Here is a 16,717-nt window from a genome sequence, read left to right as displayed (position 1 = left end):
CCAGACGGAGACTCCAACAACAAACAGAGACACTGTTGTCTGAGAGGTTCAACGAGGCAACATGGAAATATTTACCAGCACAAATGATTTCACCAAGTCAGAGTCTGTTCTTGTTATGTGAAGAAGACAGTTTGTCTCTGTTTTAGGACGTCCCACTACGAGAACTGTACTCCAGGTTCTACGTGAAGACTCGACCTACCAGAGCCTCCATCCAGCCACCAGGGACCAGGACCAGACCTACTCCACACTCACACACCACACATGAGACTCTCTGGATTCACACCAGGGTTTGTTTCAGTGCATCAGGTTTAAAATTTGACCAGAGACCCTGAAAACTGTAAATATTAACTCACATTTGGAGTCAGCTTCAAGTGGCCGTTAGAGGAACTGCAGCTGTTGGAACGTCTGCAGGAGGAACCAGCCCCACCAGCCTCCATCATCCTACATGAGTGGAGACTGAAGTCTTTCTGCTGCAGTGTGTCATCCATTTGGCTGAGAAGGTGTCTGCAGTCTTCCTTCTCTCCAACACCTGGACACCTCCAGGACCCTGAGACTGACATGAAAAATGGCTTCTGACCCCTCCCACCCTGGACAGAAACAGTCGCTCCCCTCTGTATCATGAAACTGCCAATATTATGTACATGTGATTAAAAACAAAACAAAAAAAACATTAACTCTCCTTGTCAGTCTGTTTTTTCTACATTTAGAAAAATGATTAAATGTTATAAATTTCATATTTTACTAATCCTTAAAGAGAGACAATTGTAGCTTTGGATTCTTTTATTTTTCACCTTTGTTTTATTTTAGTGTTTTAACCTCCTAGGACCTGGCGACATCCCATTTTGGGTTATTTAGACCAAAATACTCAATTTTGCTCTACAAGGGCCTGATATTCACTTACAAGGACATTATACTGCTGCTGTTCTGTCGACATTTTAAACAAATATCCTCATATGTGGCTCTCATTTTTCTTAGAAACAAAAATCAGGTAAAAAAAAAATAAAAAAATCTGGTAGTTCTTTGTTTTTACATTCATCGGATCCCAATCCGCCCAAATATCAAAGAGAAATTAAAAATGCATGCCGTGGAAGAGTTCGGGTCTTAGGAGGTTAAGTTCATCAATTGCAGTAAATGTTAATTTGGAATCAATGATGGATCTACATCAGACATAACTGAAGTTAATCAGCTGGTTAGCTGCACAGAGCTAACAACAAACCATATAAAACCTTAGCATACGTAGCACGCAGCAGCTACAAGGATGGTGTGTGAAATAGTTACAAGAATATTTAGATTTACACAAAATGAAATCAGCAGCTTCACTATTTCAGATGTCAGTATTACAGAAACATGTTCAGTGAATCTCGTTCCATCCAGCTCAGACATGTGTTGTCGATGTATTTGTGCTGTGTGAGTAGTGGGAGTCGCTACGTAGCGCACGTCACTTAGCATTGCTTCACCTGTGCTCCACCTCTCTGTGAGATCCACACAGAGAGGGATTCAGTAGGGTTGATGTAGCTTGCTCATCAGCACGATGGCAGAGCGTTGCTTCCTGCTGCTTTTGTCTTTGGATCTCATCTGGTGAACTTTAGGAGGGACGTCATCAAAGTGTCAGCTGGTTGTTTCCTTCAGCTCTCATCGCTCCCCCCGTGTCTGCAGCATCAGGGTCCAGAAACATCCATCAGTGGAGACTGAGAGCCAGTAAAGACCAGCACATGCAAAACAGACATCTGGGCATTACTCCATATATCAAAACATCTCATTAATCCCCTCATTAAACAGTCAGATTCTATCATTATTACAGTGGTTGAAACATAATAAGTCTGCCTTCACTGTGTGATCCACATCAGTCCTGCTGCAAATCCCACATTTCCAGATCGTTCCTGTGACTTTTGTGTTCTTTAGGTCAGCACAATGTTGGTGTTTGTATTGAATCAGATTATTTGTATGGAACAGACTTTAGTGTCACACCAGTTTGTACAACAGGATGGAGCAGGAGCTGATGTGGTGTCCAGTCTGTGAAAGAACAGCTGTTCCAGTTACCCTAACTTACAACAACAACACAGTCAGTGGATGTGATCAGCACGTTACCCACTGAACTGTAAACGGGGGAATTTCACATCATCTGTGGATCATTTTTGTTAACTGCTTATTCAGCTGAGGGTCACAGGGCTGGAGTCTGTCCCAGCTGTCACAGGGAGGGAGGCGGGTCCACCTGCACAGGTAGCCAGTCTTTCCCAGGGCCAAGGGACAGAAACCACACACTCTCAGTTACACACCTATATGTTTTTGGGCATAACCTAAGAAGCATCTCATTGGACCGTGGGAGAGCATGTTAATGTCACAGAAAGACCCCAGCTGACCAAGACCTTTGAACCTGGAGACTTGAATCTGGGCAGCAGTGCTTACATCACCTCACTGCCCTGATGTCAGGCTCTAATCTGGTATTTTGTGTTTTACTCCAGGCCAGCTGCTGTCACACCGTCACCTGGAGGAGTTTTAGTTTAGAACTTCTGTTATCAGATACATGTATATTTGTAAAGTCTATGACTTTTTATGTGTCTTTATGCAATACACATGGATTCTGTCAACTCAGTATTATTATTCAAGTCAAGTCAGCTTTATTTGAACAGCACATTTAAAAAATAATTACTCGATTACTAAAATAATCAATAGCTGCAGCCCTACAGCTGTGCTGGGGTGAAGCTGCAGAACAGGAGGGCCAATCTGAGCCATACTTGGGAGTGATAACTGCTAATAACAGCCACTGGATAGACTGATAACATCTGAAGCGGGTGCTCTGGGTTATTCTCTGAGGATAAAGGAATGTTGAGTTCTACTATCCTTTATTTTGAGTGAAAGAAAAAGGAGAAAATGTAAAGTAGCCATGGTGAGTCAAGGCAGTATAATTGATTGATTGATTGATTGATTATACTTTATTCATCCCGAGGGAAATTGATAATCAGCAGTAAATGAGTGTGTGGGTGAAGAAACGCTGCACACAGTGCTGTTTGATTCAAGAACCCAAACCAAAACCCAAAAAGTGTCTCAGAGAGGGGAACCAGCCAGGTGTTGTCAGTATCACTGGTGGAAATCGAGCTGCACCAGCCTTCCAGTACCTGCACATTAGACCTGCCACACAAACAGGCCTACAGAAAGACAGGGTGGCGTGATTCATCACACAGTAAACAGGCGCTAAACTGGGCTGCTGGCTGCAGACAGGGTCATTACATGCAGAGAAGTTCCCTTCACACTGATGCAAATAAAAGAAATTAGAGGTCCTATGACAGATTTTACAGATGTATTTAGCACCAGTCAGCACTCTGAAGTTTTTGATTCCATAATAGTTGTCCTGAAATAAGAGTAAGAACAGTGGGCCAGACCTGTCTGGGAAATTTGTCTCAAACTGAGAAAGAGCTTTATTTTCACTCAGACCAGTGAGATGCTGCAGCTTTCCATCTTTCTGCAGCCTGTCAGTGGTTTCTCTGTTGAGGAGGTGAGTTAACTGATGACAAATCACAGTTTGTCTTCTTTATTTTAGACGTTAACAGATGTGTTTTTTCTCAGTTCACTGTCTGGTTGGTTTTTCTAATTTGTGTGTTAAGGCTACACCAGCTGGGTGATAAATTCTAAGTAACTGCTTTGAGCAATGTCAATATTAGACTGCACGAGCTAATAGCTAGTCTAGTACATTAGTCTGAAGGTAACAATGTTGAGAGCTTGTAGAATATTTAGAATGAGTTTGATTTGTTCCTTCATCCTGTTGATTCATAAAATTCATAATAAATATGCTTAAACAACATTAAACTGTAGGTCTCCTGTCATTATCAATTCAGTTTCAATCATACTGAACTATGGTTGAAACTTTTTTTACCATGAAACATGAAACTGGGACAGCTGCCCACAAACACCGAGCAGGTGGTCCTCTGATTACATCAAACAGAAAACAGGCAGTCTGGTTTTAGGGAAAGAAAATCAGAGCAAACAAACAACAGTTCATTTATGAAGCTATTTGGAAACTTAAACACTTTTCAGTGTATCTGTGTTTATAGCATGATTCAGATAACCTTGTCCCAATTTGCTGGTTCCTAATTCAATAATACAATAGAATAGAATAATCCTGTAATTGTCCCACAAGGAAAAATTTGGTTGTATCAGCAGCAGAAGAGAAACACAATTTTTAGTGTTTTAGTTACCAAAACAGAGTACTGTACAGTTATTAAAAATAGAGTAAGTGGCAAACCCAGGTTGTAGTGTGCAAACAGAGCAGGATACTGAAAGATGTTTAAATAGTTAATATTTAGGATAATTAGAAAACTGCAGATTGTGTATTGTACCTGTGCATTAACAAGTAGACATGTAACTTCCAATGAGTTAAGCTGAGAAAAGTAATGTACAGTTATAACAGTAGAAGTTGTTACAGCACTGATGTAAACATCTGTGATTGTTGGGAGCAGTTCTGATTGTACAGTCTGACAGCTGCAGGGAGGAAGGACCTGCGGAAACGCTCCTTCATGCATCGAGGATGCAGCAGTCTGTCACTGAAGGAGCTCTGCAGTTCAGCAACATTTCCATGCATGGGGTGGGAGACTCTGTCCATCAGAGATGTTATTTTGGCCAGAGTCCTTCTGTCTCCCACCACCTGCACTGGGTCCAGGGTGCATCCCAGAACAGAGCTGGCCTTCCTGATGAGTTTATCCAACCTCTTCCTCTCAGCTGCCGATAAACTACTGCTCCAACATACAACACTGTAAAAATGACAGATGCCACCACAGAGTCATAGAAGGTCTTTAAAAGCGCTCCCTGGACTCCAAATGACCTCAGCCGCCTCAGCAGGTAGAGTCTGCTCTGACCCTTCCTGTAAAGAGCATCAGTGTTGTGGCTCCAGTCCAGTTTATTATTCAGGTGAACACCCAGGTACCTATAAGAGTCCACTATCTCAATGTCCACTCCCTGGATGTTCACCGGTGTCAGTGTGGTGGGTCTGCGTCTCGAAGTCCACCACCAACTCCTTGGTTTTCCAGCGTTGATCAGCAGGTGGTTCTGCTGACACCAGTCAACAAAGTCCAGAGTCCACTGTCTGTACTCTGAGTCGTCCTCACCTGTGATGAGGCCGACTATGGCAGAGTCGTCAGAGAACTTCTGTAGGTGGCAGCGTGGGGAGTTGATGGAGAAGTCTGCAGTGTAGAGGGTGAAGAGGAACGGTGCCAGCACAGTTCCCCTGTGGGGCCCCCACTGCAGACCACCGTGTCAGAGACACAGCCCTGTGACCTCACATACTGTGGACGTTCTGTGAGGTAGTCCAGTATCCACTGGGACATGTGGTGGTCCACTCCCGATAGCTCCAGCTGGTCTCTCAGAAGTCGTGGCTGGATGGTGTTGAAAGCACTGGAGAAATCAAAGAACATGATCCTCACAGTGCTTCCAGGCTTCTCCAGGTGAGTCGGAGCTCGGTGCAGGAGGTAGATGATGGCGTCCTCCACCCCAATGCCAGGCTGGTAAGCAAACTGTAGTGGATCCAATGAAGACCTCACCAGGGGGCGCAGATGGTTTAGAACCAACCTCTCGAGGGTCTTCATCAGATGTGATGTCAGGGCTACCGGCCTGTAGCTGCTGAGGTCCTTGGGATGGGAGGTCTTTGGTACCGGTACCACACAGGATGTCTTCCACAGCTGTGGTACTTTCCCCAGTGACAGGCTCAGGTTGAACAGTGTTACGGCCCCTGGCCTGGTCAGTTGTGGTAATAAATCTTGTGGGGGGGTTTTTTAAGCTGACCCTGTCTCTGAGCTCATTTATGTTACCTCCCCTGTCACCTAGCAGAGCCGGGGCGTAACAAACAGAAATCCTAGGATGCCACACAGTTCATCTGCACAGCATCTCAGGAGCCTGGAGCTGAGGCCATCTGGACCTGCAGCCTTCTGCACCTTGATCTTGCGAAGCTTGTTCCTCACTTGAAGTGCTGAGATAGAAAAAGTGGATTTTGGGGGACGGGGGTGTAAGTTGGAGTCCACAGAAACTGGGGGTGGGTGTAATGACTGGGAGCTGGGAGGTGTGAAGTCCTGATATAAAAGACAGGCAGTCCCTGAAGACGAAGGAGATTGCAGCAGGGGGGGCGATGTTGTGGGACGGGTGGGTGGTTGATCAAACCTATTAAAATATTTATTTAGGTCATTCACCCACCCCAAGTCTCCTGCAGCCTGGGGGGTTGGTTTTTGTCCTGAGATTGTCTTCAGGCTGTTCCAAACCCCTCTGATGTTGTCATTGTTGCAGCTGCTCTTCCATCTTCCTCCTGTAGTTTTCCTTTCCTTGCCTTATCTTCCATTTCAGCTTCTTCTGGACAACTCTCAGCTCCTGTTTGTCTACAGATCTAAAGACTCTGATGATGATGGGTACGGTGTTGTCCACACAGAAGTTCATGTAATCCGTAATGCAGTCTGTGATGCTGTTGAGGTCATCCTCCAGGGGGCTGCAGAGGTTGTCCCACACAGTAGAACGGAAACAGTCCCTCAGGGCCTCTTCAGTCTCTGCCGACCATTTCCTTACTGTGCGTTTCACTACTGGGTCTCTGTGTACTAGAGGTTTATACACAGGCTGGAGATGAACCAGACTGTAGTCTGAGCCCCCCAGGGGAGGGAGAGGTGATGAGCTCTATGCCTCCTTGGTGTTGGCATACAATAAGTCCAATGTTTTATTGTCTCTGGTGTGGCAGGTAACATACTGGGTGAAGGTGGGGAGAGTGGAGGACAGGGAGATGTGATTAAAGTCCCCAGAGATCAGGAAAAGGGCCTGAGGGTGCTGTGTTTGGAGTCTGCTGGTTACAGTGTGCAGGACTAGGGGTGGGTTTTAGTAATCGATTCATCGATTAAAATCGATTCTGGCTTGGATAACGTGAAATCGATTCATTAAAATCCTGAATAGATTGTTTAATATAAATTTATTTTGCCCGAAACGCCAGAATCTCAGGTGAAACCTCACAAAATTTCAACAACCACCAAACAGCTAAGACAGTAAATGAGAGCAGGTACACGGATTCTGCACAAGGACAAACACACAGCGCGGACCCGCGGATCAGAATCAGTGAGATGTCGCCTTTCTCACCCGGCGGGCGCTGCAGCTTTAAGCGGCTGCGCGCGCTCCCGCGGACGGCAATCACTTTCTGGCAAACAATCACTTTTTGGCGCTTTTTTGCGCTGATTCTAAAGCTGTTAGTTTGATCTCTCTCCGAACAATATTGACCGAACCAGCAGCAAAAGAAGATCCAAACTATGCTTCACATAAACATCGTCATGAAATCACTCTGACTTTTACTGTTTTGCTTCACCCACGATAAAATCACACTTCATGCACAGCTCTCTCTCTCTCCCTCTACTTCAAGAACAGTTTCCCGTCTAAAAATCTGTTTTCTGCATTATTCGCTTGCTTGTTACACAAGTCTACCGTTGTTTACAGCCTGTCAGCCGCTGTTTTTTTTTTTTTTTTCGTTTTACATACTTCCGAAAAGAAAACCTAATTTCTGCCGTTCAATACTGAACAAATTTAAACTTTTTAAAATCATGCAAAATGCAAAACGCTTAGCCGTGTCTCTAATAAAACCGCTGTAACGTCAGAGGTAACGTTCATATGTTGATTAATGGTTTTCTTTCGTTTTTGATGTACTGCAGAATATTTTTATAAAATCCCAGGCCAGGAAAACCACCTTCATGTTTTTCTGTGTTTTATCTTCAGCTACTTTGACACAAAGGCATCTGCTGTGATGCTCACACCTTTGATAAAGTCTTGCGTGTGTCAGCTTCCTTTTTATAGATACAAAAATATGTAAATGTACTGATCTGAATTATAATATTTCTGACTGTCAAAATTTCCCAGATTCAAATCGAATTGAATCGGAAACGAATTGATTCTAGAAATCAGTGACGATACCCAGCCCTATGCAGGACCTCACAGGCTGCTGCAGCGTTAGCAGAGGGCGGGACATACACAGCTGTCATAATCACGTGTGTAAACTCTCACGGTAGATAATACGGTCTTATGCTAACCGCTAGCAGCTCAATGTCCTTACAGCATAGCGTCTCTTTGATAGATAAATGCCCAGAGTTACACCATCTATCCTTCACAAACACAGCCAGACCCCCTCCTCTCTTCTTACCACTCTCCGCTGTTCTGTCGGCCCGGATCAGATGAAAACCTATGTTTACATGTGAGTCCGGAGTTAGCGCAGTTAGCCACGACTAGGGATGGGTACCGGTGTCCGGTGCCATCTGACATAAACGGTAGTAACCAGACCGAAAAGCAGCGCACATTTCGGTGCTTTTTTTCCCTGAGCCAATTCTAGCCAATCATTTTACATTTCCGAGGATAGTAGGCGGAGCCAGGTACGTAACGTTCTTTTAGAGCAGAGCTACAGATTAAAAATGCCCAAGGCGAAGCGATCAAAGTCTGGCTGTACTTCACAGCAAAAGATGCAAACTCAGCAGCCTGCAACAAGTGCTTTAAGCTGATACTGTGATACTGTCAAAGGAGGTAACACCTCAAATCTGATGAAACACCTGGCGACTGGTGTTTTTTTTAAGCCGAGAAATGCGCCGTATTTGATAGCTTGCTGCGAGACCTCACACCGAGCACATCTACTGCGGGTGTGGTGCCTGTTATCGGACCCGGAGTTAGCAACATCCCCAAAACCCGAAGAGGAGAGTCCTGGCCCCTAGCCCTGCCAGCGTAGCAGAAATGATGAGGATGATGATGGCAGCAGCAGCCGTTCTTCTCTGCGTGAGTAGCTTCATGTTGTTCGTGTGTAATTAACGTTGAGTACGCTAACCACATTATTACATTAATGCATGTAAGGTGAACTAGCAAACACCGTCGTAGTTACATGCGGCTGTCTTCTTGTTTGATGGCAGATACTCCCTTCACGCTGGCCAAAAGGCTAAAATGACCAAAGAAAAGTGGAAAACAGTTAAACATGAGAGGTTTTTGGACAAAGTTTGTGTTTTTCCATTGTTTAAGCACTGCTTCCAGCCAAGAGTGAGACCATATATGCCCTATAGCTGCAGAAAAGGCTAACATTGTTATCTTTTTACAAAACAAACAACTGAACATGAGAGGTTTTTGGACCAATTTTGTGTTCTCCATTCTTTAAGCACCGGTGTTCCAGATCAACTGGCGTTGGTCGAACAGATGTGTGGCAGTCTTGCGTTTCAGGAGCTGCTACCGACAAACCAGCAAAAAAAACCGCCAAATGTGTCATCTGTGACAAATGTTCATTAGATTAACCACACTTATACAGACTGTATATAACTACCAACTCTCCAGCCATGTTGATGGATTGTCTATATTGGCTGGAAATATTCATTTCCAGAGAAAAGACACAGACAGAAGATGCTTACAGGATGTGATGTGACAACACCAATGAACTATTGATGTGTCATATTTGTCCAAGGCATATTTCATTGTTATGGAAAAAGAGAATATTAAAATCATGATGACCAATTGGAGTGGTGATTTCTATGACTTTGTGTATATAATTTGGAATTTTGTACAAATGTAGGCCACAATAAATATCTGATATCATTTCATTCTTTTCAAAGGTTTATTTGCATGACGCACAAACAGACACAATTGAAAGGTACAAATGTGTTGTGCATGAAACGAATTCAAACGTGCTGCAGATGTGTGTCACAAGTTGATCTGGCTGTAGGCTGTGGCACTTGGCCAGAGGTGGCGCTGGTTGACTCGAGTCCATGTTAGTGCACAAAGTAAACTGCACGCTTTGGTTGTGAAGCAAAAACGCTGAAACCGGAGAAATAAAAGCGTGCGAGGGACGATAACGATAACGACGAGTCTCCCGATCGTTACTCTTCCTGTCCTGTGAACAACACCGGCGTGGGGTTAATTGTTTGCCGTTTTTGCGATCGCGTGGCGCATGGGGATATCACCAGGTAAACTCGTGACATTTTTAAACATTTTGTTGTTCAACGGCATCAAGACTGACGGAGTGCGTTTGAGATAACCTCACAAGTGTCACAGATGACACATCTGGCGTTTTTGCTGGTTTGTCGGTAGCAGCTCCTGAAGCATAAGACTGCCACACATCTGTTCGACCAACGCCAGTTGATCTGGAACACCGGCACCGTTTCAAAAGTACCGGTTTGGCACGGTATCGGATAAAACCTAAACGATACCCATCCCTACTCATGTTAAACAAACTGTGAGAAGAAACAAAGTCTGACTCTTTTCTAACATTTGACCCAAACTGTTTGTCTAAATGATCCCAAACTTCAGCTCATTATCTTCAGACACAGAGAAATGATTTCATGATGAATGATGATCATTGTTGGAGGTTTTGGTCACTGTGCTGAATTTAGCAGAGTCAAGTGTCATCACTGTGTTTCCTGCAGCACTTTGCACATAATACTATAAATATAAGGAGGAAGCCTGAGGCCCTGCAGCAGACTCACAGACGGATGCAGAGGGAGGAGTGTCGAGGTGTGTGCTGTGTGTTTGGAGGAGGGACTCCTTCAGTTAGAGAAGTGAGGCGTCACAAGTTCCTGGTTTCCAGTGAAGAAGAAGAGAGGCAGCAGTAAACCATCAGAGCCTCATCATGAAAGTCCATCACACTCTGATCTGCTTCTTCTTCCTTTGTGAGTACATTCACTTTTTCTTTCTGTCACTCTCATTCTTCCAACATGTTTCTTTCTATTGTTAAACATGATGATCAGAGTCAGCTATGAGTCACTTTCATGGACGCTTCTTCCATTCAAACTGCTTTTATTCATGATTTCATGGATCTGTTTGTGGCCAGTATGGACAGAAGAAACCATCACAGTGAGCACATTCATGGACATGTCAGCTGCTCACTTTGGCTTTAGGATTCGTCCTTTCAAAGACGGTTTCTTACAAGTATTTGTTACTTCCTCAAAATAACCTGTAATATAAAAGTAAAAACTCCACCTGATACTTTCAGTTATTATTTGAAAACACAAACTTGTTGATCAAGTCAATGAATTTTTCTTTGACAGACAAAAACACATTTTGTTGCTTTTACTGTTACATGTTGATGTTTCTTCACTGTGACTCTTCACAGTTCACTCCCACAGTGCATATAGATTTGACAAAATGACATCACTTCCTGCAGACAAATATAAACCTGTGAGTCACGTGAGTTAAATCTGTCAGCATTTTCAAACCCAGAGTTCTGTGAAAAGTTATTTCCTAATTCTTCCTGTTTGTCCTGTTAGAGCTGAACAGAAATACGACTGCACAGAGTTTAAATGCTGGAATGAACTGAAATCATTTACACAAAGTAACTGACACACAGCAGCTGCTGAGTTTGGCTTTAGAGCTTTAAAATAGTCATAAATTACTCAATAACATGTTGTTCATTGCAAGTATTTGTTACTTCCTCAAACAAACTGCAGTCGGTGAAATAAAGGGAACAAACTGCTGCTTTCAATCATCAGATTCATTCATTTACTCAGTAAAACAAAGTTACAGCAAAGAAAAACTTCATCACTGTTTTTGTTGTTGCTTCATGAACTTTGACACCAGCAGTACATTTAAACTAAATGATGACATCACTTCCTGTGGATAAAACACATGAAAAACTTGCATGTTGAGCTGTTGCTTCAATCTCTCAACATATAATTCCTACGAGTACCACACAGAGGAGTTCTGAGTCATTTACATGTCATATTTTGTTTATCTTCATCTTTGATTGTAATTTTATTCATGCATAGGAAACATGTTCAGATATATTTTGAGTCACGTCGACTGAAAGAAGATTTTCCACCATTGTAGACAATAAAATGTATTTGACATGAATCATTATTGTTATTCAGACTTTAGTCTCAGTGTGTCTGTGTGTGGATGCTGTGATCAGACTGCAGCTTCTTACAGGAAGGACAAACAGTAACTATTGATGGTTCATGTTTCCAACAGCTCTGCAGGATGGAAACCCTGAAGTCACCAATGCTCAGATTCTTCACGATGGAGTCATTGGAGGAGATTTTAAAGCTGGATTCTCCTTTAATTCTCCAGGAACATGGAAGATGTTCTGCAGAGAACAATGTGAAGGAGAAAAACATTCTCATTAAAACAACTGATGTCAGAGCTCAAACAGGCAGATACAGCATTGAATATGAAAACAATGTTTTATCTGTGAGCATCTCAAAGCTGACTGAGTCTGACTCTGGACAGTACAGATGTGGTTTGGGTGGATCTTCATCATCAGCTCCATTCACACCGTTTGTGATCGTTGTTGCTGAAGGTGAGTTTCTGTTTCAGCTGTGGAAATGTTTAGTTTCTGTTTGTGAAGCAAAGTTTGAGTTTTCACTGACAGCTGCTGATGGTTTAAAGAAGCTGAAGTTTGTTCTTCTGTAAACTCTTCATTACATTTGGACTCCTCTAAGTAACCGATGAACTGCAGCTGGGACACAAGTGTGTGTGAATATCAGTGAGTCAGCTGATAATGATGTGAATGAAATGTTGATGTCAGAAACAGACGCTGATGAATGAAAGAAGATTTTCTGATGTAACTTTGATTTTCTTTCATGAGTTTTTGCTTCTGTGTCATCAGTTTGATCTTTCCAAGAGTTCCCGTCACAACTAAATGTTTTATTCCTCAATGAATATGTGAAGAAAACATTCAGAACACAAAAGTCTAAAACCATGAAGTGTTCACATTTTAGAGTCTATACTTGTCATAAAGCTGATTTTCATGAATCCATCAGTCTGATTATGAAGCCGTTTAAATCTCAGTTAGTTCAACAGTTCCTCTGTCAGACTGGTTGAACTGGGCAGCTCCCAGTGTAACTGTGGATCAAACTGGAGTTATTGTGATCAGACTGCATCATCTTCAGCACAGATAGTAACTATTGATTGTTTGTCTCTTTAACAGCACTGCTGGATGGAAACGATGATCCTGCTCAGCTGAAACACTTCGATAAAGAAACTGGAAGCTCTCTCACAGTCGGATGTTCCTTTAAACAAGCTGGAAACAGAAAGATGTTCTGCAGGGGAGAATGTGGAGGAGAGAAGATTCTTGTTCATACAGAGCATGTCAGTGCTCAGAGAGACAGATACAACATTGGATATGTTTCAGGAGTTCTGTATGTGAGCATCACACAGCTGACCAAGTCTGACTCAGGACGGTACAGATGTTTACTGAGTGGATCTTCCAGCAGCTCATCCAGAGAGTTTGAGGTCACTGTCACAGATGGTGAGTTTTTACTGACATTAATCAAATGTTGTCAGAGTGGAGCTGTTCAGCTGTTCCTTATTTCCTGTCATATATCTCCTGTTCCAGTGGTGGATGTTCATATTAAACATGAGCAAAGCTTCTAATACTGAGCTGAGTGTATGTACAGTAATCCCTGTGAGCCAACAGCTCAGACTGCAGACTGCTCTCAGCACTCAGTTTATCTCAACATATAAACAGAATTATTTAGAAACAAGAATTATTCTGAAGTAAAGTTACTGTGATCGAGAGCAGGAATAAGAACATGGAGCTGGAAATGAGCTGAACTGGTGACCATTAATGTCCCTAAATGTCTTTACTGGTCACTGCAGCTGCAGCTGTTTCAAAGAACCTGATATCTCAACATACATTCATGTTTTATTTCATTTTTTAAACTATTTTAGTGCATTTTTATCTAAAACTAAATTAGCCAATCATTTGTTTCTTCAGTCAGTGGATCCATTTAAGGCTCGTTTGATTTCTCAGTCATTTTTCTTTATCTTTGTGTTTTTCTTGTTCACAGCTCCAAACATTTGTAAGTCAAACTTTCCTCTCTGCTCTTGTTCAGCAGCTGGACCATCAGCCACAACTACAGGAAGCTCCACACCTTCATTAACTTGGACTGGAAGCACTGAGCAGCCTGAAGGAGCAGCATCAGGTACATCCATCTGTGAGTCTGAGAGGAGACAGTATGATTTTAATCAGCCTGTCCTGTGTGGCAGCTTTTCTAATCAGAATTATGATGTGAATGTGATGTTGTGCCAAACACATTTGCTTTTTCTAAATTCTCTGTGAGCTCCTCGTGTTCATGTAGAACTTTTATCTGTTTATTTATTCATTTCACGTCTGTTATTACACGACACGTGCAACTCATCAATCAGGAAATCAGAGTAAAACAAGCTTGTTCTGCTGTCACAGCTGTGCTGCTGTATGTGATCATCTCTCTGCTCATCATCATCATCCTCTCATCACTGGCTGTTCTAATAATCTGCATTAAGAGGAAGAGCAACAGAGGTAAGATAACAGAGACACAGAAACACACAGAGCGTCTCATTTATAACCAAAAACTCAGAGGAAATTTTCACTTCACTTGAAGTCTGTCAAACAGCTGCAGTCAAACATCAAAATATTTCATCCTGCACGCTTCGCTTTGGGCTCTAAGAGGAGAGTGGAGTGACTTGTAGAGATGATGTTGAACCAACATGTTCTGATTTCCAAAGTGTAACATATTGCACTATGTGACAAATTATCGGTACACAATACACGTTCAGAAACAGGAGGAAATATGACAACCGATTGGACTGGATCTACAATGTACATTGTTAAGGTTCAAAAATATAGGGAAGGAAACACAGGAGGAATGCAAGTAATCACACTGGTCCAAAGGGTAAAGACGATGATTTTAATGAAATGACACGCGTGGGAGAATGAGCGGACTCCGTAAGCAGACAGCCCCACAATCTCATCCTCCTAACATCAAAATACAGTTTTATATGCATCAGAGTATATTTAGTGACGCCCCTCATTGCGTCATCACATACATCAGCTTCAAAACCACAAATGTTCTATTTGACAACTCAAGGCACAATTAAAAGTACACTGGCTTCCATCTTCTCCCGGTGGTTTCCGTAAGCCAGCTCAGCTCTCGCATCGTGCATCTACTGCTTCATCAGTCAACTTTCACCTACACCCCAACAGTGTGTGTGTGTATGTGTGTCTGTGCGTCCCACGCGTGCGGGCGCGCATGCTGTGTACTGCGTACGTGTCATGACCTCTCACTATTTGTCTGTCTGTACGTGCAGAGTTTGCATCTGCTTTTCTGAACCTTAGTTGACCTTAAACTGAACTTTCCCTATCAGTGATTCCTCTAACTAAGTGTGCGTGTGGTTACGTGTATGTCCGAACCAAGACTATATATGTGTACTCTACTGAATTAATGTTTTGATCAAAAGCCTCTACTAAAAGCTTAAATCAAAGATAAATGCATACTAACTCTTTGGCTCTTTGGCTTTCACTCGCTCTGCTTTCGGTTTCGCTTCTGCAAAAAGCACACCGTTTCCTGTCAGCCTGCAACTCAGCTTCTCCCCACTGAAGACTATGTGTAAGAATATAAAACATTCAGAAACCTTTAACTTATAGATTCCACTGATTATAACTGAACCTGTAATAAACCTGTTAATATTTGATTATGATAACCCCTGTAATACAAATTATAACCTAATGCCCGCACTTCAATAAATGCTTGGATGAAATGATAATTAATGCAATGATAAAGATGATGGTTATGAACAGTAACCCTAAAATAATTCCTATAATTCTACAACATCTACCCTGATGTTCATTTATTTTACTTTCTAATCAATAATCACATTGGAAAACACTAACTTTCGATAAAGGTTATGGTTAGGGTTAGGGCTGGAATATGTGTTACGTCTTTTGTTGGATTCCATCCACAATCCCACAGCGTAACAAAGGGACAAGGAAGGTTACCTTTCACATGTGAAGTAATACGTTACAAAGTATGAAACAGAAAAAATATACCGGCTACAAGACCCATGAAAATTGTAAAAAGTTTGATAAAGTCCAACTAAGCAGAATGAAAGAACAGGAGGGGCAGCAGTGATCTTCCAGCCTCAGGTGCACTTTGAATGGTTGGTCCTTCTAACAGAGGAACATCCTGTTTGTTCCACAGGTTTGAGGACCAGAGGAAACTCAGAGGGCACAAACATGGAGGTGACTTTCTTTCTCTTTGTTTCCTCTCACTGCTGACAGACTGCTACTGTAACAAAGAAATAAAGCAGTCACAGTGTGATGGTTCAGTTTGTAGACTGTTCCAGAAATTACAATCCAAGAAGGTGAATTCAAACAGGTAGGTGACAAAAATGGCCGCCCAGACGGAGACTCCAACAACAAACAGAGACACTGTTGTCTGAGAGGTTCAACGAGGCAACATGGAAATATTTACCAGCACAAATGATTTCACCAAGTCAGAGTCTGTTCTTGTTATGTGAAGAAGACAGTTTGTCTCTGTTTTAGGACGTCCACTACGAGAACTGTACTCCAGGTTCTACACGTGAAGACTCGACCTACCAGAGCCTCCATCCAGCCACCAGGGACCAGGACCAGACCTACTCCACACTCACACACCACACATGAGACTCTCTGGATTCACACCTGCGTTTATTTCAGTTCCTCAGGTTTAAAATTTGAACACAGACCCTGAAAACTGTAAATATTAACTCACATTTGGAGTCAGCTTCAAGTGGCCGTTAGAGGAACTGCAGCTGTTGGAACGTCTGCAGGAGGAACCAGCCCCACCAGCCTCCATCATCCTACATGAGTGGAGACTGTGAAGTCTTTCTGCTGCAGTGTGTCATCCATTTGGCTGAGAAGGAGACCGTCTGCAGTCTCCCTTCTCTCCAACACCTGGACACCTCCAGGACCCTGAGAGTGACCCCTCCCACCCTGGACAGACACTTTCTGAGTCGC

General features: G+C 42.8%; 1 protein-coding gene across 11 annotated transcripts in view; it reads left to right on the top strand.

The window, feature by feature from the left end:
• Positions 1-16,717, top strand: part of LOC116310274 (polymeric immunoglobulin receptor-like) — a 107,984-nt gene that overhangs the window by 28,991 nt on the left and 62,276 nt on the right. For 3 of the 11 annotated variants that reach the window (XM_039604551.1, XM_039604558.1, XM_039604548.1), the window contains exons 4-5: positions 12,890-13,210; positions 13,797-13,898. In XM_039604551.1, coding sequence (XP_039460485.1) covers positions 12,890-13,210; positions 13,797-13,898 — 423 coding nt within the window. Of the gene's footprint in view, positions 1-12,889; positions 13,211-13,796; positions 13,899-14,146; positions 14,243-15,920; positions 15,962-16,264; positions 16,684-16,717 lie in introns of those variants that run through there. The other 8 variants (XM_039604555.1, XM_039604553.1, XM_039604554.1 and 5 more) reach the window with 8 other exon arrangements.

Source organism: Oreochromis aureus, linkage group 20 (assembly GCF_013358895.1).
Source record: "Oreochromis aureus strain Israel breed Guangdong linkage group 20, ZZ_aureus, whole genome shotgun sequence".
Lineage (NCBI taxonomy): Eukaryota > Metazoa > Chordata > Actinopteri > Cichliformes > Cichlidae > Oreochromis > Oreochromis aureus.
The sequence above is the reverse complement of the archived record's forward strand: the minus strand, read 5'-3'. Positions and strand labels throughout refer to the sequence as shown.